The 27,290-nt window shown below is 40.8% G+C and overlaps 1 protein-coding gene across 1 annotated transcript in view; it reads left to right on the plus strand.

The window, feature by feature from the left end:
* The first annotated feature begins 2,773 nt into the window (after window positions 1-2,773).
* Window positions 2,774-27,290, plus strand: part of MARCHF11 (membrane associated ring-CH-type finger 11) — a 109,465-nt gene continuing 84,948 nt past the window's right edge. The window contains exons 1-2 of the mRNA XM_043489122.1: window positions 2,774-3,387; window positions 4,587-4,742. Coding sequence (XP_043345057.1) covers window positions 2,851-3,387; window positions 4,587-4,742 — 693 coding nt within the window. The 5' untranslated portion in view covers window positions 2,774-2,850. The remainder of the gene's footprint in view (window positions 3,388-4,586; window positions 4,743-27,290) is intronic.

Here is a 27,290-nt window from a genome sequence, read left to right on the forward strand (position 1 = left end):
GAGTGGGGAAAAACATGAGGATGGAGACTTTTCAGGCATCTCTTGTGTTACTTAGATCTTTCTCTTCATTTGAATAGGTTGGATGTGCCTTTCCGTTTTTGCTCAGATTGGTAGAATTGCCTCTCCCTTCATCCATTTTTTAGTTGGTGGACGCACGTCAGCTATTGGATGGCTGTTGATGGCTGTGGGTGCCCTGTGGTTCTTTATGTGATGCCTGTGTCTCTCTGTCAGCTCTCCTATATGGGTGCCAGCAGTTGAAAGTGGTTTATCCTTTCAGTACACTCCACTGTTTTTATATATTTATGGCAGAGGATGCAGTCAAGGTTACAAGGGTTTTTTTTTTTTTTTTTGATCCATTGAAGACTTACTGAGTTAACTGAAGATTACAAACAAGTTTCCCTTTGTTCAGGTCAGCTTTGGAGGTCGCAGATGCTAGGAAATAATATTTTTACATGGCTACTCATCATCATAAGGAAAGGTAATTTTCTCTTACCAGAGTTATTTTTCAACAATCAACTGAAAGAACACATCTAGCATTGTGGCCATTTTACTCTTTCATCCATGTTACTCTGCTGCCTGAGTCATTGCACATAGTTTATCCAGAACTCACAGCTTTTATATACGGTTCTTCAAATAATGATGGACTGTATCATATTTGGGAGAAATGTATTGGTCGTAAACTGAATTATTTAGGGGAGTTAAAAAACAATTTAGACACCTTTTAATTCAAGAATTTAGGATTAAGGCTTATGATTATGACTTGTGGCAGTGTACAATCTTGCGCAATGTCATTTTGACAGGTGAAGACAGAAAATGAAAGCATTATCTACAACCATATTTCTTTAGTGTGATAAGTTCCTAGGGCATTCAAGGATTATTATTTTTTTTTTTTAATGTGCTTGCTGCTTACCATTCTGCTACCAAAAACAAGCTAGTCAGAGGAGGCTAAGTGTTAGAGGACATCTCTGGTAACTCTTTCATCTGGAATCACTTGTAACAAAGCATTCTTGACTTCTTTTTTACTACTTCCTTCTCTGCTTTCCAACCAAACCAATTTCTGTCGAAGGAGCTGGACTATTTTTTTTTTTAAACCAAATATACTTCTTACTGCCAAATGTATAGTGGAAAAATTAAATTAGGCTGGTAGTTTATCTTAATCATTCAAGAACATCTAGCTATTAATGGAAGTCAGTGCCACCAAACATGCCATGTATTATTAATACAGTATTGTTTTAGGAGGCAGGAAACAGAATTGGGAGAAAAATCATTCGGTGTTTGAGTCAGAAAATCTGTGGAGTCAGGGAGCTCAAAAGTTCTTTGTTAATAGTTCTGTGACCTTGAACAAGTAACTTTGCCTGTCTGATCCTGGCTCTACAGCTATAAAATGCAGCCAAAAACGACTGCCTGGAGAGCAAGTCAGTTGTGTCAAAGACATCAAAGTGTTACACTAGTGAAAAGAACCAGTGCTTTGACTAGACACATTTCAGTATATAAATCTATTGCTTTGTGATTTTACACTGTACGAATTTGGAAACTACAGCATGTGCACCGGTTTTTTCCCCGTCTAGTTCCCTGCAGGTGAGGTAGTTTATTTTCAGAAAAGAACTGAGCTTGTTGCCCTGCGGGAAGAGGAGGTTTTTCGGAGGGGAGTTCCAGAGAAACTGGCTGGCTTCGGGGTGCATAAAATTGAAATCCACGACTGCAGCCACTTCTGCAGGAGAGGTGTCATTTGAGTCCTTTCTATGGCAAGGGTGAAAGAGACCACCCACCACAGAAACGTGCATCAGGGTTCACTAGGAGGAACCACTCTAGGACATGATATTTACAATGTCACCAGAATATTTTCAGATAAACCAGGATACTCACTGCAGGAGGGAGAGGGCGAGGGGGGCAGAGAAGGAAGATGCAGTTCCAGTGAGTTCTGTTTTGGAGGCTCCGGAGGGTCCGTGAGTGTGCCCTTCCCTTGAGGGAGAGGGCTCAGGGGGCTGGAAGCTATCTAAGGGGAGCATCCGTTAGTCCCCAGGGCCCCGCGAGCCTTTTCCTTCGCCCCCTGCTTAGGGGGCGGCTGGGGCGCGCTAGGGGCAGCAGGGTCGCGAGCCCCCCGCCCCCCCTCCATCCCACGCAGGTCTCGGGTTCGATCGCCCCCGCCCCGTCCCGCGGGCATCCCCCTGGCCCATCCGGTAACGGTTTCTGGACCCGGAGGCCTCCGACTCTCCCCCCCAACCCCGCCTCCCCCACCCACCGGAGCCGCAGTGCTGCGCGGTTCCGAGAGGGGTAATCCGCCCCGGAACAGACGTGAGCGGCCCCGGGGCGGGGTCGCGGGAGGCGGCCCAGGGATTCCCCCACCCGCCTCCCCCCAATTCCCGCCCGCCCGCCGTCTCCGCACCTCACCGGGGGTTTGCATTCGCCCTCCCACCCCCGCCCCTTCCCCATCCCCCGGAACGACCCCGGCTCCTCCCCGCCTACCGCCCGGCGCCGGCTCCAGCCGAATACCTTCTCCCGGGCCCATCCCCTCCGCGGCGCGGCTCCTCCCCCTCCCCTGGTTCCCGGGTGTCCCCCCACCCCCACCCCCCCACTCCGGGCCGCGCCGCTCTCTCGCGCCGCTGAATCGGGCACCGCCTCCATCAGAGCCGAGCCCGCGGCTCCGCGGAGCAGCAGCCTCCGCCGCCGCCGCCGCCGGACCCTCTGCGTCCCCTCCCCGTCCCGCCTCTCAGTCCCGGGCGCCCGGGCCCCCAGTCCCCACCCTCCGCCTGCGCCCTCTTCCCTCCCTCCCTCCTCCGTTCTCCCTTCGCCCGCAGCCCGAGCCGGGCTCGCTCGCCGGGCTGGCAGGAGGGCGGCGGCGGCACCACCATGAGCTTTGAGGGCGGCCACAGCGGCGGCCGGCGCCGCGGGGCGGAGAGCGGGGACGCCGAGCCGCCCCCGTCGCCTCCCCCGCCGCCACCCCCGCCGCCGCCGCCGCCGCCGGGAGAGCCGACTTCGGGCCCCGCGCCCCCTCGCTACCTGCCGGCACCGCCCGCGTCCCCCGAGCGCCGCGCGGGGTCCGACGAACCGCCCGCGGAGGTGGTCCCGCGGCACCGGGGCGCCGAGGAGCTGCCGCAGCCGCCGGCAGGGCAGGAGGTGTCGGCGACCGGCGACTCCGGCGAAGGTCCGAGGCGCCTTCCGGAGGCGACGGTCCCCGAGGTGGCGGCTGGGAAGGGCGGCCCCGGGGAGCCCGAGGCCGGCGCGGGTGGGGAGGGCGAGCGGCGGGGCGCCGGCGAACAGCCCGAGACGCGCTCCGTGTGTAGCAGCCGCAGCAGCAGCAGCGGCGGCGGCGGCGACCAGCGCGCCGGGCACCAGCATCAGCACCACCAGCCCATCTGCAAGATCTGCTTCCAGGGCGCCGAGCAGGTGAGGCCCGGCGGGACGCCGGGGCAGCGGGCCGTGGGCTCGGGTAGATCTGGGCTGGCTCCGAGTCCGGATGGCCGACTTTCAGCACCACGGACAGCGCCCGCTTCTGGGTTCCGTTCCTGGGCTGAGCGGTTGCGTGGCGGCTACCGAGTGTCCCTTTCCTGCTAAAGGCAAATAACCTTGTCCCAGTGGCGAATAGTGCTTGATTTGGTCTACACTTATTTTTTTTTTCCTACCTGGTTTTGCAGTTACACACTCCTCAGGTGTTTTAGTGATAATGCTATAAGTATCTCTTTGGTGAATTACTAAATAGATTTGGTTTATACATAGAAACCAACCTATATTCCTTTATCTACAAGTGTATCCTGAGGCAGATAGTCTTAGAGTACAAACAGGGAGTGAGTCATTTCAAAAGCAAAAAGGGCAGAGTCTTTCCTTGCAAAATGGCAAATTTTGGTGACTCAGTCTCACTGATGTGAAAAGCATGTTAGAGTTTTTAATAGGAGAAATAAAAATGGACTTTGATCTTGTGAAAGAAAGCCTATTTGGCCAACAGTGTACTTGGTTAGAAACACAATTCTGAAATTATTATCTCCGTTAGAGGTGTATGCAAACTTATAAGCAAGTAATCGCGGGGGAAAACAGGATAATACGTCTCTCTTATGAAATGTGTGGTCTCAGAAAACATTAGGTTTAATATTTTTATAAGTAAGGAAATTGCATAAGAACATGTAGGCTTTCAGGAATATAGTGCCCTAAGTCAATATTTATGATGCTACATTTAGAAAAAAATAAAAGCATAATGCTATTGCAAGCTACTTTCTGGGATGGCATGCATTTCTTCTTTAGCAATGATTAAGAATAACTGCAGAGGAAATGCATCTGACCATCCACTTAAAAGTTATTAAAGAGATTTAATAGTACAGCTTTCTCCCAAGGGTATTGAGAGCTATATCTTGCAGACATTTTGTATGTTGGTAGAACATTTATGTCATGACTCTAAGTAATATCTTTGAAATAGTTTTAAGACTTTAGTTTCGTTCCCACCAGAGGTATAAAAATTTAATTTCATTTTTTAGGATAGAGTTCAATGCTTGTATCCTTCTGAGTAAATGGCTTTTCAAGAAAAGAAGGCAAGTGTTCTGTTTTAAGACAGAAACACAAGCATAAAGATTCATGCTGAGTTGTTTTCTTTTCAGGGGGAGCTGTTGAACCCCTGCCGATGTGACGGGTCCGTTAGGTATACACATCAGCTGTGCTTGCTAAAATGGATCAGTGAGAGGGGTTCCTGGACCTGCGAACTCTGCTGTTACAGATACCATGTCACAGCCATTAAAATGAAGCAACCCTGCCAGGTAAACTGTTGTGACATTTCCTTCCCCCGAAGTCATTTTGCTAATAAGCATGAGGATATCTGCATATGCTACTTAAGATATTCTGTGCAAATCACACTAAAACCAAGATTTAGAATTTGTAGAGATGTGCTTTGAGAAGTCTGTGACATTTTTATCTGAGAAACTCCAAAACCATTTTTATTCAAATGGCTTCGTTTATTAATTGGTTGTTTATGGATGAAATTATACTCATCCTAGTTTGTAAATGGGCAAGTTGCTAAAAAAAAGTCTTATACTTCAGTTAATTCAATTTTATTAATTAGAAATGTTACACAAATTATTTTAGTAGTATTTTGTTAATTTAAGCATTGAAACTCTAAATGGGCTCCATTAACAGGAGATAGATGCAAGTAAAGCAAAACTTTACTAATCTGGAAACTTTGGTGGAACCCATTATTTCTAATCTGGGCCATTTTTTCACTTAACGAGACTTTCTTTTTCATATGAGTATTTTTTCACAGTTTTATTTTGGCTACTTTCATTCATTGCTCTGTTCAACTACACAGTGGATGCAGAAGTATTCCCAACAGTTACTCTCAATAATATTACTGAAATTGTATGTATTCTTAGAACTTTTAGTGCATAATCACATGATCACATAATGCTCATAACCAGACAAAAATTCTTGGAGAGATAAGCTTTTTTTTTTTTTTTTTTTGTATGGTGGAACAGATTTAGGTTCTTGGAGTAAACTGGTAGGATGTAAAATAATTCTAAGAAAGACATCTTAGACTAAAGCAGAATAGTGTGTAATTGACAAGATCTTATAGTGACATAGGATTGAAGTCCAGCCGATATAAAAGAGTAGGTTCAAAACATAGAAGTGAAGGAGGTAATGGGAGGAAAAGGAAGAGGAACTGAAAGTTAGGAGGGTGAGAAAGTAATAAAGTCCCATATTCCCTGTTTCACTTTAAGTTATCAAATTTAGTTTGCATTGAGCAATGTAAAATAGATGAAACTGTTAGTGACGGCAGTAGGAATATGGAAGCTGAATTAGTAGTTTAAATTTCATAGTTTTAAATTTGTGCGTCCTTCATATAGTTTGCAATTAATTTGCATTTCTGATACTCACCATTTAAGGCATGATTAGGTGGCATGAAATGAAAGTATGAATTTTCTCAAGCTGGCCTAGGCTGATAAATAGTTTGGAAAGAAGATGAATAACTAATGTGAATGAATGACGACGATGGAAAGATAGGCACAAACCTGACATATTTTCTCAGAACCACTAACTGATTGACCTACTTGGGTATCGATTTATAGATCTGTCATAATTGTTTTGAAAAGCAGAGGGAACCATGCCCAAATAACAGGATATGAGTAGTATAATTGAATCTATAATAATTTTATGAATAGAATGTGTGGAGATGAGAAATGGAGAGCTTTGAGGCGCCAGTGAAAAGTCCCATGAGGAGTGCTACGGTCAGACGTTCCAGAGCTGAGACAGATTGCTAAGTATTTAAAAAACTTCAGCTTATGCCACAGTATATTAATTCGCTTGGGGTGGCTAATTCTAAAGTAAATATAAATAGGTACTTGATGTAATTTTAAAATAGAGAAGAGACAGAGAGTTGGGGCAAAATGATATTTACTAATTCTAAACCTATAGCAGTATAGATGATTATTGTATTTTGCTTCATTTTAAAATTCAGTAGTTATTTTAACAAAAACAATTCCCCAAAATGTGTATGTAATATGACTGAAAAATCAAGAGCAAACAAAACACAACCAAAAGCCTAAAGCTAACCTGGTATTACTAATACATTTAGGATTAATTTTATTATGACATGTGCAAATATTGTCATAATCTGTGGCCTGACCTGTTTGTTCCAGTGAACTACAAAATAATATTTAGAAACAAAATTGATATGAGCATGATGATGATAGTTCAGATCATGCCTGAAAACACAACTTTCCAGGACTGCATTATGTGCTTATAAAGCTCAATACTCTTAATGAACAGAACTCAGGTATAAGGTTCCCATAGTCTAGATTGCCATACCTAGGAGTAGATTATCCTCAGATAAAATTTGAATGATTGACTGACATATCTGTTATTGATGACCCACAAACTGAGCATTTACTCTGAGTTTTGGTTTCCTCTGGTGTGAAGCTAATCAGATTTAGCATTTGTCACACTCATGTTTTCATGGCATGGCAGAGATCCTTCTCATCATGGTATAGGATCAAACAGGAACCATGTCATGTCCTTCCCTTGCACTCTCTGAACCCCTTCATTTTAAATAGAGAGCTCTCCCATAGCTGTGAGTGGGCAGCTCCTTGGATGTAGAAGGGAAAAAGATTAAGTAATGCTAGTAAGAGAAAGCATTTACTGAACACTTACTTTGTGCCAGGCACTGTTCTAAGAGCTTTACATATGCTGTTACTGATGTTTAATCTTCAAAATAAACTTATAAGGTAGAGAATATTAACTCTATTTTATACAAAAGGAAACTGAGGTACAGCATAGCTGAGTACCTTTTACTATGCTCATATCTAGTAAAAGACAAAGCCAAGATTCAAACAGTCTGAGGCTCTGGGGTCCATGGCCTTAGCCACTGTGCCCTAGTTGGAAAGTGTTCTTCTCAACTTCATCGTAGCCATCCTGATGTTTCTGGGTTCATCATGACTTATCCTGTGTTATGCTGAGTCAAGCAGGCACTGGTTTCAGCCTGAGTCTTGATGATGGTCTAGAAAGGCTTTACCTATTGCTGTTTAACAAACTACCTCACACACTTAGTGGTTTAAACAACATCCATCATTTATTATCTCTTAAGAGTCTGTGGGTTGACTGAGATCAGTTGGGAGGTTCCTCTCCATATATGGCATCATTCTGGAGCTGTGAGGTTTGACTGGGGGGGAACATCCAAGAGGGCTCACTTTATTTGACTTGCTCTTCACTGACTCAATGGACATGGGTTTGAGTAGACTCCGGCAGTTGGTGATGGACAGGGAGACCTGGCGTGCTGCAGTCCATGGGGTCGCAAAGAGTCGGACACGACTGAGCGGCTGAACCAAACTGAACTGACTTGTGCTGGTTGTTGGTTGGAAGCTCAGTTGGGGCTGTCAGCTGGTACTTCACTACTTTCTGTGTGTGATTTGGGTGTGATGATTGGGTTCCAGGAGCATAAACGTAAAAGTTACAGGTCTGTTATGACCCAGCCTTGGAAGTGACATGGTTTTATGTCTGCTGCATTCCCTTGATTGAAGCAAATCAGAGGGCCAACCAGATTCAAGAGAAGGAAAAATAGACTCCATCTCTGGAGCCTGCCCTAAAAAGAGTGGACATCTTTAATCCCCTGTGTGAGATAGCTTCTAAAATGGTGCTCTTTACCTACCCTGGTGTTTGCATTTTTTGGTCCTCATCAGGTCCAGATTGGTCAACATGTACCACCATAACTCCCCTTTCAGGGATCAGAAATAAAGAAAGTTAAAAAATGGATGGGAGTTGGACTCCATCGGTGGTGCTCGATGCATACACTGAAGCACTTTCAGAAGTGACTGTTGCCATGATGCTCCTCTTGGTGTCCAGAGAGATGTGGGGACAAAGAAGGAAAGGAGCGGCTAGCCAGGAAGCATGTGTGTGTGCAGGAAACGTATTGCAACGAGTCTAAAACCTTAGTTCTACTTGTTTTCCTCATTGAGATTAGAATTCTTTGAGAATTTGGGTGTAAGCCTCCCCATTTCGTGAGATTTTAGTGATGCTCAGCAACATGACCCAACAGAAATCTGATGTAGCCTGTAGAATATATTTAAATCTTAATTACTGTATCATTAGCAGCAGGAGCTAATTAAGACATTAGAAGTAATTAACATGCATTTACGTTCCTACTACCTCCTTGCTGAATCTCTTTTATTGATTACCATATTCAAGATGATGCATTAATGATAATTTTAAGAGTAAAAGCTAATTCTGTTTTGAATCTCATATGGTGGTATAAAATTAGTGCAATCTAAGAACATATAAGATCAAATTTATTTTGAGATGTTGGTGATATTTTAAATTAATTAAGCAAGTATATTTAGCTTTATGAATGCTTTCAGTACTTTTTCAAGAACTAGAGATGTTTGAAGAGATAACATTTGCTAGATGAAGTATTGTATGGGAAACTTTAAACATGCTATAAGACATGGACTATAATGCCTAAACATAGAAAAATAAAATATTAAATGGAAGGCAGTAGCTATGTTACCTTGGCTAAGTTAGTTAACTGTTTGTGCCTCAGTTAACTCATGTTTAAAAGATAATAATGGCACCAATTTTATACATTTTGGGGGGATTAAATATGTATATACCTGTAAAATGCTTAGAACAGTGCCAGCACGTAGTAGGTGCCATTTTAATGTCAACTGACGACATTTACTTGTTCAATCGGCTAAGAGATGGGGACCTTCGCTTGCTCCCAACCACAGTGCCTGTTGTTTCCTTCAGTCTCTTGTCACCAAAGTAAAATTATTGACTCTTCTTTCCATATCATTCTTTATCCCTGCATGTTTACTCTCTGTTTTTTCTAGGAGAGCCCACCTAGGTTTGCAAGCAGATTGGTTATTATAAATAAAGAAGGAACCAGCATTTAAAAAATCAGATGTAGTGAGATGTAAAACGATCTCAGCCCATGGGCACATATTTGCTCTCCAGGTGTTCCTCCCCATGATTCTTTGTTGGCGTCTGCTTATAATTGGAGAGATGCTTTTGCATGGCCAAGCACAGGGCAGTACCCTCCAGGGTCATTGAGTAGCATTGCGTGTTTATGCTCTGGAAAGGCCCCTGAGTTTGGGGTGTGTGTGATAAGCAGGAGGTCAAAGAAACTCCAGAGATCCCCAGAGGGCACAGGTAGGCGGCCCCGCCTCAGTCACAGTGAATCTGGTATCCATCAGCTTTCCTTCCTCCTCTGTTTCTTGGAGCACCAACGACTGGCAAAGGGCTTGTGGGGTAGGGTCGGAGACTTCCACGTGGGCCGCCTGCCTTTATAGATAACAGGGCCCCGGCCATCTTTACCAGCCAATAACATTTTTGTTAGTCTGCCCCTGCTGCTTTTCCTTGAAGCTCTTATAATGGGCTGTCAGCGACAGGTCTTCTTCCAGCAGTGAGACTGACTGGAGCCACTCCTTGGAAGGAGAGTATTTTTCATTTTTATCCATGTTCTTTTCCTGATGGGATTCATCGTGATAGTTTTGAATTAGAGATGTAGTTGACACCAGGCAGCTTCAACGTGGCTACCGTTCTAAGTACAGCTTCTGGACTACATGCAGAGCGTTTATAGACCTTTAATGAACTTCTTGAGGGCCCCGTGATCATTATTTTGCTAAAGAGGGCTCTGTCGTGAAAGGGGTATTTCCTCCTTCAGAGGGGATTTAAGTTGTTCTCATAATGTAACTGATGCAGTAGGAGAAGCTGACAAACTATCACTGAGAATTGACTGTGATTTTGGAAAGGTATTAGGAAAACATCAGAGCATAACCTTTATCAGCGTTGCTGTCCATTGAAATACTCAGGCATTTGCATTTAATGGATTAAGAATGTCTGCACACATTCAGCAGGGCTGAAGTGGTGACACCCCTCCTTTCACTTTTTCTCTGTTGCTCTTGTTAGCATCTCTGTAGGTTTCACAGCAAATGACACGTAGAGGGGAAGCTTTTTATTACCATGCCTGAATATCTGAGAAACTGTGCTGGAACGTTAATATTTAAATACATGTACTGACGTATTTAACAGGTAATTAAAAATATCAAAATAAAGAACACATCATGAGGCATCTCCCTGGCCTTTGAAGTGATTTTTGTTTCATTTGCTTACTAATTCTCAAAGCACTTAGATCTGCATTTTACTCACTAGAGCAGATTAATAATCCTCTAGTGAATAAAACATGTAAATTATGCTGCATCTACTGCTATAGCCATCTCACTTACTGTATGGGCCGTGTGTACAGTAATTTTACAATCTGTCTCAAAGCCGGATGGTTCCAAGATGGTAGTTAAAAAAAAAAAAAGATGGAGACCCTTCAGGGCATCGTGGACTGGTGCTTGCTTTTATCCTTTATGGAGAGAAGACCAGGGATGATGCGGTCCTGATGGATGACGCTCTCCAGAACTTTCTTTCCCACATGTGTCTGCTTTTCTACATTCATTCTAGCTCTTTTTCAAGTATATCTTCCTTTTGACACCTTTCTCTTCTTTGCTCTCTTGGCCTCTCCACTCAGCTGCTTGTAGAAGAAGAATCTGTCCCTAAAATCTGTGGGACAGATTTTAGAAAAACTGAGGTAACACAGATCAATGTAGCTTGGCAGTCATTCTCTTGGTCACTTCGTGGGCATTCAGTGAATATTTGTTGTATGCATGAATGAATGAACACATGAGCGAGTGTTTTAGAAAGACAGAGAAAATCATGGGGGTTCATATTTCTGTGGTGAGAATGTGACTTAAGGAAATTAAGTTGCATTTACTGCTCACCCATTAACCATCTACTGTCAATTTTTAACTCCTTCTTCAATTGACCTCATACTCCTATTCCGAATCTGCCTGGGAAAATATGTTAGGTCCTTCAGACCACAGGAAAAAAAAAACCTTAAAAGTAGAGTCTATTTTTAAAAACCTAGAATAAAGAAAATGGTTTCCAGCGAGACAGATCTGCTCTTTTCAAAAACTAAAATGTCATGAAAAAGACTCTGTGAATGTAAAATTACCCATGTGTGACACACTCGGTTTCTTGAGGTTGTCACTGGTTGAAGGATTTCATCTAGCATTTGTTCAGAGAAACTGAATAATTTGTTGGAAATTTTACTGTATGATCATGGGTATTGAGGAACTGCTAAGAATGTCTACTGGGTAGTTTTCTTGGTGTGAAATCTGCCACCTGGCTGAAAACTAGGTGATGGATTTTTTTTTTTAATGAGCAGTTTGTACAGTTGTAACATAATTTCCAGAATGATTTTCCACTGGTGTGTACAATACCTCAACACAGCGCGATGCAGCAAGAGAACCGACCATGTCTCCCTTACTCATTTCCTGCTTTGTCTTGGCGTGTGGCTTTGCCATGATATGACTGATGTTTGCTGAAGGGATTGGAACAAAGGAAACTCAGCTTCCTTCTATTTTTGGACCTTCTAAGAGTAGGATGGGATGACTCTTGAGGGTGAAGCTACAGTGCTTCCGACCCTTCAGAGCAGCGGGGAATGGACGAGATAATCGCCTACAATTACAAGTAAATGGATAGCGGACACTTGAGGACGTGGCCAAGAAAAACTGCACCATGGCTTGTACTATATCCTTGGATATTTGACAGCATCTTCTCTGTGCCCATAACTTACAATTCAACAACTGTTCTTATGATTTAGCCAAATGAAGTCCCACATTAAGTAGAGGTGGTCTGGAAGTAGTTCTGTGGGAAGGCGTGACAAAAGCGTTGCTGTGTAAAGTCAATGAGAACTTATTGGGGAGATATTTCTGATTCAGTCCTTCCTTTTGGGTATATATGCTCTGAAAGCGACTATCTAAAAACCTGTTTTCCCCCCCAGTTTTCATCTCTTCAACAAAGTTGATTTTGAATAGTGACACCTGGGCAATGAATCTGTCCTTTTCATGGTAACAGGGTTCCATTGCCCTAATGTGTTTTTCAAGTTTTCTTTCTCATTTTGGTATGCTAATTATGTGCAAGTGGCCAAGGCTTAATCTAGGCGCAGGGGCCCTCCTGGTATGAATGGAGCATCCAGCTCTTATTTCAGGAACCCTCTGGGCACTCCTTTGTTATATATGGACCTGCAGTTGTGCCCGGACACTTACATGTCATAACTCCAGGGTGCAAAATAGTTCAAATAAACAAGAGCTATTTCAAGAAATGTATACAGGCTTGCCGTGGTTTGTTCAGCCTGTTTTTAAAAAAAGTCTTTAAGAAGGATAATATCTCTTACAAATATTGGGGGATTTTATTTATATTCTTGTGAAAGAATATTCCAGAAGCCACAGGAAATACTTTTTCTCTTTTCTTCACACCCCAGTGTTAACTTCTTTTCTGTGTTACATTTGCAGATTTTAATATAAGTATGTATGTAAGTGTCCTCGCTATCAGTCTAAAGGAAAATAAGGCTTCCCAGGTGGTGCTAATGGTAAAGAATCCACTTGGCAATGCAAGAAAAGCAAGAGACTCAAGTTTGAGCCCTGGGTTGGGAAGATTCCCTGGAGTAGGAAGTGGCAACCCACTCCAGTATTCTTGCCTGGAGAACTCCATGAACAGAGGAGCCTGGAGGGCTACAGTCGGTGAGGCTGCAAAGAGTCAGACATGACTGAGCAACTGAGCACAAAGAAATTAAAAACTTTACCAACTTTTGGTAAAATTAGTTGTAATCTTAAGAGCAGAGTAATAATAAAGAGCACAGGATTTTCCAGGCATACACTGAGCATTCTGTACATATTTCTCTTATCTTCCTTCCATCTTTTTCTTCCTTTTCTTGACAACATCTTATCCTTCTCTTTGTAGTGAAGATAGATGGGAGGTTTCCAAGGGAGCCTCCAGTTCTTCAGAGAGAAAAGACACAGTGAACAGGGTGACAGCCCTTGTCCACGTTGTGTTCTCTAGGGCCGTCAGGCATGCCTTAGGGCAAACCTGGAAGTTTAAAGAAAATCTTGAATGCAGAATCCCTTTCAGTCCCCTCTCAAACTGTCTTCCTTTTACCTTTCACACTACAAAAGCTTCTATAAAAGACATTTTCAGATCTAGATGAGACTTTTCAATAATTTGAGAAATAGTAGAAGAAAAATGTTAAATCAACAAAATTGGAACTAATTGTAATGAAATTTGTCGGGTAGCTTTGAGTGACACGTGGTCCCTAGACTTGGGGGAGAAGACCTTCTTGAGTAGTTTTGTGAAGCATAAGGATGGGTGAGGAATGTCCTTATCTCCTGTCTGGCTCTTCTGTCTGACCTACATGCTACTAAGACTGAAGTAGTATATATTGCATAGAAGGAAATCTGAGATAGAAATGTGTTACTTTCATTTGGGGCATGATTAAGCTCTACTATAGTAAACTTTAGGGGGAAGTCCTCAAGCATTCCTTGAATTGCTTTTGGGGAAACTTTCAACTCCAAGTGGTAGTGAATGCATAGAGATTATTGATATAACAGGGCATAGGGTTGGATTAATATCTGTTTATTTTTCATTTGATGGACATGAGTTTGAGTAAACTCCAGGAGTTGGTGATGGACGGGGAGGCCTAGCATGCTGCGATTCATGGGGTCGCAAAGAGTCAGACATGACTGAGCAACTGAACTGAACTGAACTGATTTTTCATTTAGAAGATGATCTTAATCATGTCAAGGGTTAGCCTCAAAATATTTCATCTTTTTTTCTACTATGAATTAATTGATAATTTTTATTGACTATTTTTTCACTCATCAGTGCATTAACCAATCCCACGTTACAAATGCTGTTTTCGGTTCTAGAGCTATGGAATTTGTTAAAACAGGCCTCTGCTTCTAAATTTAAATTCTTGATGATGAAGGACAAAGAACAAACAATAAGCAAACTAGGTAACTTTAGATTAAGTTAATTTCAGTAGGAAAAATCTGGATGGTTATAAAAATGGTTTACTGTAATGAACCATGTGATACTGGGTTAGAATTGGAAACATCAGTGTAAACTCATGTTTTGCTTACTATTGATACAAATGGTTACATATGGAAATGTTTATAGATATGTACTTGTGCGTGGGTTAGTATACACACCCCCATTTCTTCGCTCTGTCTCTTGAGAAGGCCTAATAGTAAAACCCCAGTTACAGTTTACCTAGCACCAGATCTTGGTTTCCAATATCATCCTCCAATAAAAGGAACCAGTCTTATATAAGATGCTGTTCTATGAGTTTGGAGTGTGTTGTTCCAAAAAATAAAATGTTCAAAAAAACACAACGATGGGACACAGCAGAAGGACACAAGAGCCAGCCTGAAAGAGTCCCCAGTGGCTAAATTTGGAACAATTTAAGCAATAAAGTAAGTAATGTAGTATTGGATTATAATGTAAACTGTAATATGAACTTCCATGTATGCATATTATTATAAATAAATGACTACATGAATGAGCAAATGGAGGAAAAGAGACAAATCTCCCACAGAAGAATTCTAAATTATATATTTATATATTGTCCTCTCCAGGAGGTGAAGCCCAGCTCCCCTTGGCCCTTGAGTGTGGGCTGTACTTAGTGGCTTGTTTCCAAAGAGTTGACTGGTTACAGGGTAGAATGTGGGGAGAGGGATTAACTCAACAGTAGAGAAGTCTGGCAAATGGTGCCTAAGCCTGGTGGCCAAGTTTAACATTATCAGTGATAAGCCATGTTGCTAATATGTGCCCTTGATATGATGTGATGAGACTACCTTCCTTACCTTTGTGGTCTTCCTCCTAAAAACCCATAACCCTCATTGAACCATGAGAAAAACAGCAGACCAAACCAAACTAGGGGAACAGCCTACAAAATACCTGGCCAGTACTCTTCAACACTGTGAAGAAGAAAACAAGAAAAGTCCCAGAAGCTGTCACAAGCCAGAGAAAGCTAAGGATATGTGGTGTGCATGCCCCTCTGCCCATGGAATTCTCCAGGCAAAAATACTGGAGTGGGTTGCCATTTCCTTTTTCAGGGGAATCTTCCCAACCCAGGGATCGAACCCAGGTCTCCTGAACTGCAGGCAGATTCTTTACTGACTAAGCTATCAGGGAAGCTTAGTAAAACTTAGTAAAATGTGGAGCTTAGTCAATAGTAACGTACCAGTGTTGATCTAGTAAGTTGTGACAAACGCACCTTAGTAACGTTAGATGCTGACAATAGGAGAAACTGTATGTGGCATATATGGGAACTCTTTGTACTATCTTTGCAACTTTTATGTACATCTAAAGCCACTCGCAACAGTTAGAACTGGACATGGACCAACAGACTGGTTCCAAATAGGAAAAGGAGTACGTCAAGGCTGTATATTGTCACCCTGCTTATTTAACTTATATGTACAATACATCATGAGAAACGCTGGGCTGGAAGAAACACAAGCTGGAATCAAGATTGCTGGGAGAAATATTAATAACCTCAGATATGCAGATGACACCACCCTTATGGCCGAAAGTGAAGAGGGACTAAAAAGCCTCTTGATGAAAATGAAAGAGGAGAGTGAAAAAGTTGGCTTAAAGCTCAACATTCAGAAAACTAAGATCATGGCATCTGGTCCTATCACTTCGTGGGAAATAGACGGGGAAACAGTGGAAGCAGTGTCAGACTTTATTTTTTGGGGCTCCAAAATCGCTGCAGATGGTGACTGCAGCCATGAAATTAAAAGACGCTTACTCCTTGGAAGGAAAGTTATGACCAACCTAGATAGCATATTAAAAAGCAGAGACATTACTTTGCCAACAAAGGTCCATCTGGTCAAGGCTATGGTTTTTCCAGTGGTCATGCATGGATGTGAGAGTTGGACTGTGAAGAAAGCTGAGCGCCGAAAAATTGATGCTGTTGAACTGTGGTGTTGGAGAAGACTCTTGAGAGTCCCATGGACTGCAAGGAGATCCAACCAGTCCATCCTAAAGGAGATCAGTCCTGGGTGTTCATTGGAAGGATTGATGCTGAGGCTGAAACTCCAATACTTTGGCCACCTCATGCAAAGAGTTGACTCATTGGAAAAGACCCTGATGCTGGGAGGGATTGAGGGCAGGAGGAGAAGAGGACGACAGAGGATGAGATGGCTGGATGGCATCACCGACTCGATGGGCATGGGTTTGAGTAAACTCTGGGAGTTGGTGATGGACAGGGAGGCCTGGCGTGCTGCGATTCATGGGGTCCCTGAGTCGGACACGACTGAGCGACTGAACTGAACTGAACTGACTGAAAGCCACTCTAAAAGTCAGTTTTTTTTTTTTTTTTTTTTTTTAAGGTATGGGAAACACTAAGTGTATCTAGATAGAAGGGGTAAGGAAAGTCTTTCTGAGGCGATGATAGTCGAGCTTAGACCTAAGATTGATGATAATCACCCTGAAAGGGGGAGCAGCTACATTAAAGACTCGAAATAAGGAAGACCTTGTTGTATTGGACGGAATAAAAGGAGATCCATGAGTGAGGAAGAGTAGGAGATGTTGGGCAAGTAGATATGCACCTTACCCTGCAGGCCACTGTGACAGATTTGTGTTTGATTCTAAGAGTCATGGGACATCATTGTAGAGTTTCAGGCAGAGGAGTAAAATAATAAAAGTAACAAATGCCTTTGGTTACTTTGTAAAGCCTGGATTGGAAGGAGCCTGGGCTGAGAGCAGGGATGCTGCTAGAATGCTACTTGATGGATAGGAAGGAGATAACAGGGGTTCCTATTAGGATGATGGCAGCAGAGATGAAGAGAAGTGTATCCAAAATGCTTTGAAAGTAGAAGCAAGAGTTAACTTTTTTTTTTTTTTTTTTTGTAATTTATTTCATGACAAAACACCTGAACTGCGTTGAAGCTGTGTATAGTCTTTTTCTAAGGTAGTGTCAGTTTTCATATATTTTGCTGTAGAAATATTGTGATTGGTTATAGGATATTGACCTAGATCCTGCTGAGCATGCAGGATATTATATAATACAATAAAAATGCAACATATTTTTAAAATATGGACACTTTGAAATTCTGAAACACATATGGTCCAAAGTGTTTTGGGTAAGGGATTTTGCTCTAACATATGGTCTATTCTGGAGAATATTCCATGTGCTCTTAAGAAGAATATATATTCTGCTCTTGTTGAGTGATGTATTCTAAAAAGGTCTGTTTGGTGTAGTTAGTTTATTTTCTTGTTGATCTTCTGTCTAGTTGAAAGTGAGTTACTGAAGTCTCCAAATGTTATTGTTAAATTGTCTATTTCTCTCTTCAGTTTTGCCAGCTTTTTCTTTATGTATTTTGGGGCTCTGTTACTAAGTGCAGATACATTCATAAGTGTTATGTCTTGATGGATTGACTTTATTCTTTTTAATTATAAAATGTTCTTGGTCTCTAGTAACAATTTTTATCTGTAAGATACTAGAAAAGCTACTCCAGCTGTCTTTTAGGTATGTCCGTATGATTTATCTTCATTCTTTTATTTTCAACCTATTTGTTTCTTAAATCTAAATTGTGTCTCTTGCAGACAACACATCATTGGATTATTGGATAAAAGAGTTTGGACCTGTGTGTAGTTATTCCTGTATGTAGTTGTAGTGTCTAATGAAAATCAACAAATACTGTTAACATTGCTTGAAAGGAACTATGCCACCTGAGGCTTGATGTGAGTAATTGAGAATTTGTGGAACCCTAGGCTTTTCTGATAAATAGGATATTCTCATAGCCATTCATAAATACTCAACTGTTTCTTCTAAGTCTCCAGAGCCCCCTGAGTATGAGCATTTTGACACAATTAACCTTTGTAATTTTAGATCATCCTTTTATACATTTGATACACATCTTCTAGAGGAGCTGAGATTATATGTAGGTCAGTGTGATATAGTGGACAAAACATAAACTTTAGCAACATGCAGACCAGGGTCTAAATTTTAGCTCAGCTACATGCTAAGTTGTGTGACCCAAAGTGATACCATATGTATTCATTCTTTAGTGTTGTTGGAAAGTTAAATCAGGTAACATTTTCAAAGTTCTTGGCGTGTAACTGTTTTATTAGTTCTGTTAGAACAAGAGTTGGAAAACATAAAATTCTGCTAGGTTTTGGATTTGTTGTTTATTCATTTACATTCATCCATTTAATCCAACAAATATTTATTAATTACTTACTAGGCCAGGCACTGTTCTAAGGGTTGGAGATAAACAGAAGGGTAAGCAAAATAAATAAAATCCCTGCCTTCAGAGGGCATATACTCCAGAGAGGGAGATTGATAATATACAAATAAAAATTCCAAGTAAAAAAATTAGTAAATTAATTCATGGTAAGTGCTAAGGGGAAAACTTTGGCCAAAAAGAAGGTTATGAAAAGCTGAGAAAGGTGGTTAAAATTTTAGATGAAGCAGTTAGGAGAGGCTTCCTATGCATGAGATTTGACATTGATTGACAGAACTTTTCCATATATGGCTTTCTAGAGACAGGAAGTGGGATATACTCATGAATGCTTAGAGGCTTCCCCAATGGCTCAGTGGGTAAAAAATCCACGTGCAGTGCAGGAGACACAGGAGCCGTGGGTTCGATCCGTGGACTCGGAAGATCCCTGGTTTGAGAAGATCCCCTGGAGTAGGAAGTGGCATCCTCTCCAGTATTCTTGCCAGGAGAATCCCAGGGACAGCGGAACCTGGCGGGCTACCGTCCAAAGGGTCGCAGAGTCAGACATGACGAAGCATGACAGTGATGTTTACCGTGGTTAGTTTTCCTACTGAAGTACGTTCCATTCTGGGTTTTAGTTTTCCATCAGTAGACTGAAGAGATCAATATTTTACAGCCTATAGTTTTCAAGTCTACGTAAGTATATTAAAAACCTTGGTAGTGGCCCTGTTTCCTTGACCCGTTGTATATCTTGGATATTATGGTGAATGTTCAGACATTGGTTTTAAAAGCAAGGAAAAAGACTACACAGATATATATATATATATATATATATATATATAAAGAGAAAAAGAATAGTGAAAAGTGTATTTTGGATTCTAAGAATCACAGATGCTCAATTTGTACTTCCTAAATTATTTAAAACATTTGTGTTGCCACATTCACTGTTCAATCTATAGAATTATCAAGGGGTTAGGATCTTAAATACAAACTAGCATATATTAGAAACATGAGAAATTCAGCCTGTTTGGATTATAATTCTTTTTAACACTGATTTTTATAAGTACAATATATTTTATAAATATAGTGATAATAAAACACTCTTCTAGGACAAACACTTTTTTTTTTCTGTTGGGAAACACACATTTTCTGAGATGGGTTATTTTGAAGGGAAGCTCCATCATCTCATGGAATGCCATCCAAGAAACTTGATTATCTGGAGAATGAATGTGTGAGGCTGTAATTTTCAACGTACTGTAATTAGGAGCTTTTGACATGGCATGTATATGACTTGGCCACTCTGAAAGTCATGCAGGGGCTAAAAGAGGAGAGATGGCTTTTTATGTTGCTCCTGGAGCTACAGAAATCGATATTTGGGTTTCCAAAATCCGCTTGACATAAATGGCTTCCATTTATCAGTGCAGTGGAATGCAGGGTACCCATCTTTTTTGAATCTCATCCATTGACAGAGAATGAACACAAAGGAGCTCTGAAGGTTGAACACTTCCTCCTTCTCCTCAGAAAACTTTTAATAATACGGAGACATTTTGTCTCAGTTTATGGTACTTAGCTCACCAAAATGGGATAAGCAGTTCCTCAGATTTGACGGGAAATGTCATCTGTAACAAAATCCCTGGGTTGCAAAGGCACGAGCATAAGTGGGTTATTCACAATCTTTTATTCAGGAGAAAAGGGATGGTTCCTTCACGAGGAGTGACGTGTTATAAACACATGCAGGAAGGAAGATAGATGTTCTTACGGCAAATATTCTCCATGGAACTCCAGCCTGGGTGTCCTGTGTTTGATTGTAGTTTAGATCTTCTGTTAAAAGTCTAAAGCCTTTCAAGATAACTCAGCATCTTGAGAGTTTGTATAAAGGGCAGCATCTGACGACTGACATCCCCTTCCCCAGTGAGATGTCAGAAAAACTTCACCATGCAATTCCGCCCTCTAGTGTTTCCTGATAACTACAGTCATGGTCTCGAAATTGGACCCACGGTGCCCAGAATTTCACTAGATCAGAGATAATTCTACATATTTCACATATTGTTTGAAAATAAATTTGGCCCGGGTTCCATTTGTGTAAAAGGCATTGACATCTGTTTCTGTTTACCTAATTTGTTTCAGAAAAGGTGCTCCCCCCATTTGATTAGATTTTGATTAAATCAAACTTGTTTTCTTTATTTTCCACTTTGCAAATATGGAGGATTAAATTTTAGTCTGTTGAGAGACTTTGGAATAACTATGTCTTAAATAGTTTAAGAATATAAATCATGTGAGCTCAAGAAGAATGTTAAATCCATTTAAAGTTATTTTAGGGAGCACATTCACATGTTGATTCCCCACTGAATATCTAGGTGCAACAAGTTTACATAGAAGATGATTATGACACCTAGCATCCCTGTCAAAGCTATGGTTTTTCCAGTAGTCATATATGGATGTGAGAGCTGGACCCTAAAGAAAGCTAAGTGCCAAAGAATTGATGCTTTTCAACTGTGGTGTTGGAGAAGACTCTTGAGTCCCTTGGACAGTAAGGAGGTCAAACCAGTCCATCATAAAGGTAATCAATCCCGAATATTCATTGGAAGGGCTGATGCTGAAGCTGAAGCTCCAATATTTTGGCCACCTGATGTGAAGAACTGACTCATTGGAAAAGACCCTGATGTTGGGAAAGATTGAAGGCAGGATAAGAAGGGGATGGCAGAGGATGATATGGTTGGAAGGCAACACCGACTCGATGGACGTGAGTTTGAGCAAGCTCTGGGAGTTGGTGATGGACAGGGAAACCTGGTGTGCTGCAGTCCATGGGGTCGCAACGAGTCAGACATGACTGAGCAATTGAACTGAACTGAACTGAGCATCTTTGTCAAAATATTTGCAGTACATTGATGATCAAGTATTTTAGGTATTTTCGAAATAAGACAAAAATATCCTTAGTATTTGGATTAATGTACTTAAGAGAAACTGCTGTTGTTATTCAGTCACTAAGTAGTGTCCAGCTCTTTGCAGCTTCATGAATTGCAGGAAGTCAATTTTCCTTGTCCTTGACCGTCTCCCAGAGTTTACTCAAACTCATGTCCATTGAGTCAGTGATACTGCCTCATCTCTGCCTCATCTCTTCCTCTGCCTCCCGCTTCTCCTCTTGTCCTCAATTTTTCCCAGCATCAGGATCTTTGCCATGAGTCAGTTCTTTGCATCAGGTGGCCAAACAACTGGAGCTTCAGCTTCAGCATCAGTCCTTCCAATGAATATTCAGGGTTGATTTCCTTTAGGATTGACTGGTTTGATTTCCTTGCATTCCAAGGGACTCTCAAGAGTCTTTTCCAGCACCACAATTCTAAAGCATCATTTCTTAAGAGAAACTATTGATCAAATATTGGGGCGGTTTTATTATTTGAAAGAGAAACTGATCACATTTCAGCTTCTTTTGTTCCACTTCAGATTTTTCAAAGAGGCCCTTTTATTTTGCTGTGGGCAACATTTTTAAAAAGAGAATTAGATGAGAAGCAATTTTCATGATGTAAAACTTATGAACTATATGTGAATATGAGGTTTTTAATTACTGCTGATTGTTTTACTAATGGTGAGCCATCTTGCTTGAGGGAGAAAATTTTTCCAGGAGGCTTAAGTTCTTAGTTAACAACCAGAGGAACCTTAATTAAGCAGTTACTATTGAGGCCCCAGCCGCCTCCTGAGGTTTATCACTGTGGGGAGGGATGGTGGAGAGAAAGTGTTTCTGTCTGGTTTGAGTACCCTCAAAATAGCTAGAATAAATAAAAAGAAATAGCAGAAGGAAAAGGAATGATAAGTAGAGTTTTCTTTTTATAAGTGGGAATATAATTTTATTTTAAGATACAAAGGTTTCCAAGAATATTAATAGGGGTATTAGACAAACTTAGTTGTCTTGAATAGTGTTAATATCCTTTGCAAGTCAATGAGGCCATAGGTACTCTTGGTTCCATGCTCAGAAACTAAGATCTGTTAGTTATTTTTTTGTGTGTGTGTGTTAAACTTGTGGTTTGGTTTCTAAGTAGTAGTTAGTTTCTAAGTAGTCTTGGTAATGTGGTTATATAAAATTGCTCATGGTTAGAAAACTCAGATGTTTTTAAACTTTATATTTTATATTGGAGTATAGCTGTTAACAACGATGTGATAGTTTCGGGTTTTCGGTAGAGTGACTCTACAGCCACACATACACAAATATTCATTCTGTCCCACACTCCCCTCCCAACCAGGCTGCCATATTAGCATTGAGCAGAGTTCCATGTGCATATAGTAGGACCTGTTAGTTATTGAAAATGAATAATACATAACTATCGATAGGTCAAAGAGCTCAGTTTGCAATACTGTCCCTAGCTTCTTGGCTGAGTAACTCAATTATCAAGAAGTACAAGAAAGCATGGTAAAGGTGGAAGGAATGTTACACTCTGTTGGGGAAAATGATTTCAGCACTGTGGTGTCCAGCCTCATAGGTGGGGCAGGGAGTTTGTAGAAAGCTTCTGATAGACAATTATGTGGGCATAACATTCATTAAATATATTTTAAATAGGGATAATGTGAGGGGGATTTTAAGTGAACAGATAAACATTTAAAAGAAATACACTGTCTCTTCCATAAAGATGCACATGTAGTTCTTTCGCCTTATCAAAAATTGAAGAGTATTTTGAGACCAGTCCTACGAGTCTGGGGAGGACTGCTCGTAGGATTTCAGAGAAGATTTTAGAAAGCTGAACATGATAATAATTGCATAAATTAGCATGATAAATTTACAGTTGAATATCTTGGTCGTGTATAAGTTTTAGTTTTGACAGCTGGAAAAATGTTCTTCATCAGATTTTCATACGGTGAGAAAAATGGCTTACATTACTTACTAAATGCCTTTTTCTGAGTAGCAAACCATAGGTGCTAAATGAAATAAACACAGAGTAAATTAAAATTATTTTGCAAGGATGATAACATGCTTTCAGTGGTTAAATCTTACAGCAAAATGAAAGCGTATTCATTTTTATGGTGTTATTGCAATGGAGAGTTAATAGCAAATTGGGACAATTTTCAATGAAATAGCATAACGTTTCATTAAGAGTAAGGAGAGGAATTCTTGTATCAATCATGTATATGCATTACACGTTCTGTGTGAAAACATATTCATTTAACCATTTCCCAGCAGCTTCACATCGATATAAGATTAGTATTTCCATAAAGAACTACGAGAATATTGGCCATTGTTGAAGGCAGTTTTAGTTTATAGTTTGAAGACAAGGCCTTAATTTCAAATAAGGTGCTAATTATATGTAGATGACAGTTCTGTAATATGAAAAGAAAACACAGAACTCCTTATCAACTGTGAGTCACAATTTGGCCAGCACATTAGAAGTAAAGAGAAACCCATTTCTCATATGGTATCAGAATCCAGTGATGGAATTTCTTCTAGATATCTGGTCAAAACCACACAGTGCCAGCAGAGTGACTTTACAATGATGAAATTATACAGTGACTATCTTTTAAGTATCTAATAAATCCACTCAGAACTCAGTACAAAATTATATTACTTTATCTATTTAGAGATATTTATGGATTAAAACGAACTTGATTGCACCGCGAGCAAAGTGCAAAGTGATGTAGATTAGACAAGCGTTTACTTTAAGCAAATCCCAATATGTCATTTCCAGGATGGAAAATATTTCTAAAGTATGATTGCAGGCTATCCGGTATAGGAGGATTAGAGTACGTTTGAGCATCTTCCCTTGGACACGCTTTCTCTGCAGCAGAGCCTTTGAAGAGCTCGGAAAATAAGCGTGTATTGTAAAGTTTGTGTCACACTACAAGGACACCTGTGGAGATTCTTACTGATAATAATAATAGCTGTTGTTTATTGAGCTCTTAGGTGCTTAAGAGGCACTGCCCCATTTAATTCTCAAATATACTGTAAGAATGAACATCTGGAAAAATGGTGCTTCAGTTTAAGTTTGTGTCCACATTTACAGGATCAGCCAAACTCTCTGGAGTTCAGTGAAGTGTAAATCAGTTTGGGAAAATGGAAAAACCCTTTCCAATCAGTTAAGGAGACTGAATGTTAGTTTATGAGTCACCACATATAGTGGCTCAAAGGTGAAGAATCTGCCTGTAATGTGGGAGACACAGGATTGGTCCCTGGTCTGGGAAGACCCCCTGGAGAAGGAAATGGCAACCCACTCCAGTATTCTTGCCTGGAGAACCCCATGGACAGAGGAGCCTGGAGGGCTACAGTCCATGGGGGTCAGAGAGTTTCAGACACAATTTAGTGACTGAAATACCACCACAACAACAACACGTCACCCTGAGATTTGGGATAAATGTAATAATTTACTGAACTGTTTTTACACATTTAACTCAGGAAAGCATGATATTGTCAGAAAGCATGTTAAAACTGTAATAATTGAGATAATATAGAGACGAATAAAAAATGAGTAATCTCTCTCTCTATTAACCCCAAGGCCCCACCCCAATCCAGGTAATCACTGTTAAAACATTGGTCTGTATAGCTCAAGTCCTTTTTGAAGAATGCATTTACATGTATATATACATATGTTTGTGCATTTATAGTATTTTTTTCCTCACTTCATGCCTTGTTCTTTAGTTTCTTTTACTGGACAGTATATCATTACATATGACTATTATTTTTTTAATTAATGCATTAATTGTATTCTTCAGAATGAATCTAACAGTTTATTGGACAGTTTTTCTGTTGAAGGACACTTACATTATAATTTTTCACTGTTATAAAAGTGCTGCAGATAACCCTAGGCACATGTTGGGGACTTAATGGTAGGGTGGAGCCAGATGTGGAAATGTTGGTGTATAGGGTATGGGCCATAAACTTTTGAAAGACAAAGTCACTTCCCAATTGACCACCATCTCCACTGTCTTAATATGACACTCCATCAACAGTGTAGGTGAGCATTTTCCATATCTTCACCAACACTGGCAATCATCAATGATTAATAGTAAACTAAATTATTAATGTTTTATAAAAATGATACTTTGTTATTTTAAATTGCATTTCCTTAATTATCAGTGAGCTGGAGTACTGCTTTTTGTGTTTACTGACCATTGGCATTTCTGTGTGTGCTTACATGCTCATACCCTTGGCCTGTGTTTGATTGAGACCAAGTTTATTAGTTGTAAAAATTTATGTTCACATCTTTACAAATTTTCCCCTTTTCTTGACCAGCTTGATCTGTCAGTTTCTCTTGTATAACTTAGAATCTAATTGGGAAGATAGACATTAACAAGTCATCATGCAGTTAATTTTTAAATGTATAAGGATTATCTTTGTGTTACTGATTTTTAATTGAATAGCCTTGCGATTAGAAAACATACTTGATAAGGGTTCAGTGTTTCAGTATTTGCTGAGACTTGAATTTTGGCCAACTCTATGGGTAATTTCTGTGAATGTGTAATATGTGCTTGAAAAAGAATGTGTTTCCTTCAGTTATTGGATGCAGTTTCTCAAGTCTGATTGGATTGTCCAGTATGGCTTGCCCCACCCCTTACAGAATTCTTGAGTTCCTAAGGTGAAGTTAACAGATTTGCTGGATGTGTGACTACAAAAAGCCTCTTGCATCCCTTTCTCAACCATGTCAGAGAGGATTTGGTTTAGATCCCAGTGGTGAATACCCAAAATACCCAAAGCTCAGAAAAGATAAGAATGTCTTTCTCTCTCTCATGAAAATGTCAGATAAGGTGCTCTGGTCCTGTGCAGGTGCTCCAGGTGTGAGAGTCCAAGTTCTTCCTCTTATTGTCCTGACGTGTGAGACCCTCATCTCATGGTCACATTATTGCCAATGTTGGCTGCTTCAGCTCTAGACATTACACCTACATTCCAGGATGAAGGGAAAAAGAAGGGAAAGAACCCTCCTCAAGAGATGTGTGGAAATGTCTTGAGGCCACTTCCCAGAAGTGGTGCACAGCACTTCAGACTATGTCCCATGGTTCGCAGTTTAGTCTAATGACCTCCTCCAGCTGCAGGGCAAGTTAGGAAGGGTTTGGTCTTTATTCTGTGACCTGCCTAATTTGGGGAATTCTTTAACAGAAGGGATGAATAGGTATTGAGTAGCAATTAACAGTCTCTGCCATAACTTGTTTCCATCAATATGTACATATATCAATAAATACTCAATTTATTGAATGCAAGTGTCTTGAAATGTAAAGAATATGGCTTTACTTTTGTGTGCCATCTTTGTTAGAATACTTAGAACTCCACCTTTTCTACCTCCTAAACACAACTCTGAGTATCTGTATCCCTCCTTAAGAGTGTTTTCAGCAACTACTAGTTGCCTACCGAGTCACATTCTTGCTCTCTAGCATGGTGGTCAAGGTCTTAATTGACCTTGTCATAGCTTAAGTTACCGATGTATGCCTGCTTCCTGGGATGCTTCTTGCAATCCTGTTAAAGAGTTATTCTTCTTTTCCCAACATAAACCATGAACCCTGCCTTAGTTCCTATGCTGGTGATGCTCCTTTGTCATCTAGGAAGTGTGCTTTCTCTATTTTCTACATGGAGAAATCTCTTGCTTTCCAAGCCTAATCCAAAAGCCCCTTGTCCATTGAGCCACTCTGATCACTCCAGAATGTGCATTATCTTCCTGTTGGAACCACTATGACACTTTATCTTTTCTGTAATTGTGTACACATTTTGTCTCTCTGCTACACTGGGAGGCTTGTGAGGGCAGATCTAGTGCCTGAGTTACTTTTCCATCCTCTCTGCCTAGCCATGTGTATAAGATTGGGCAATAA

The sequence above is a fragment of the Cervus canadensis genome, chromosome 16 (assembly GCF_019320065.1).
Source record: "Cervus canadensis isolate Bull #8, Minnesota chromosome 16, ASM1932006v1, whole genome shotgun sequence".
Taxonomy (NCBI): Eukaryota; Metazoa; Chordata; class Mammalia; order Artiodactyla; family Cervidae; genus Cervus; species Cervus canadensis.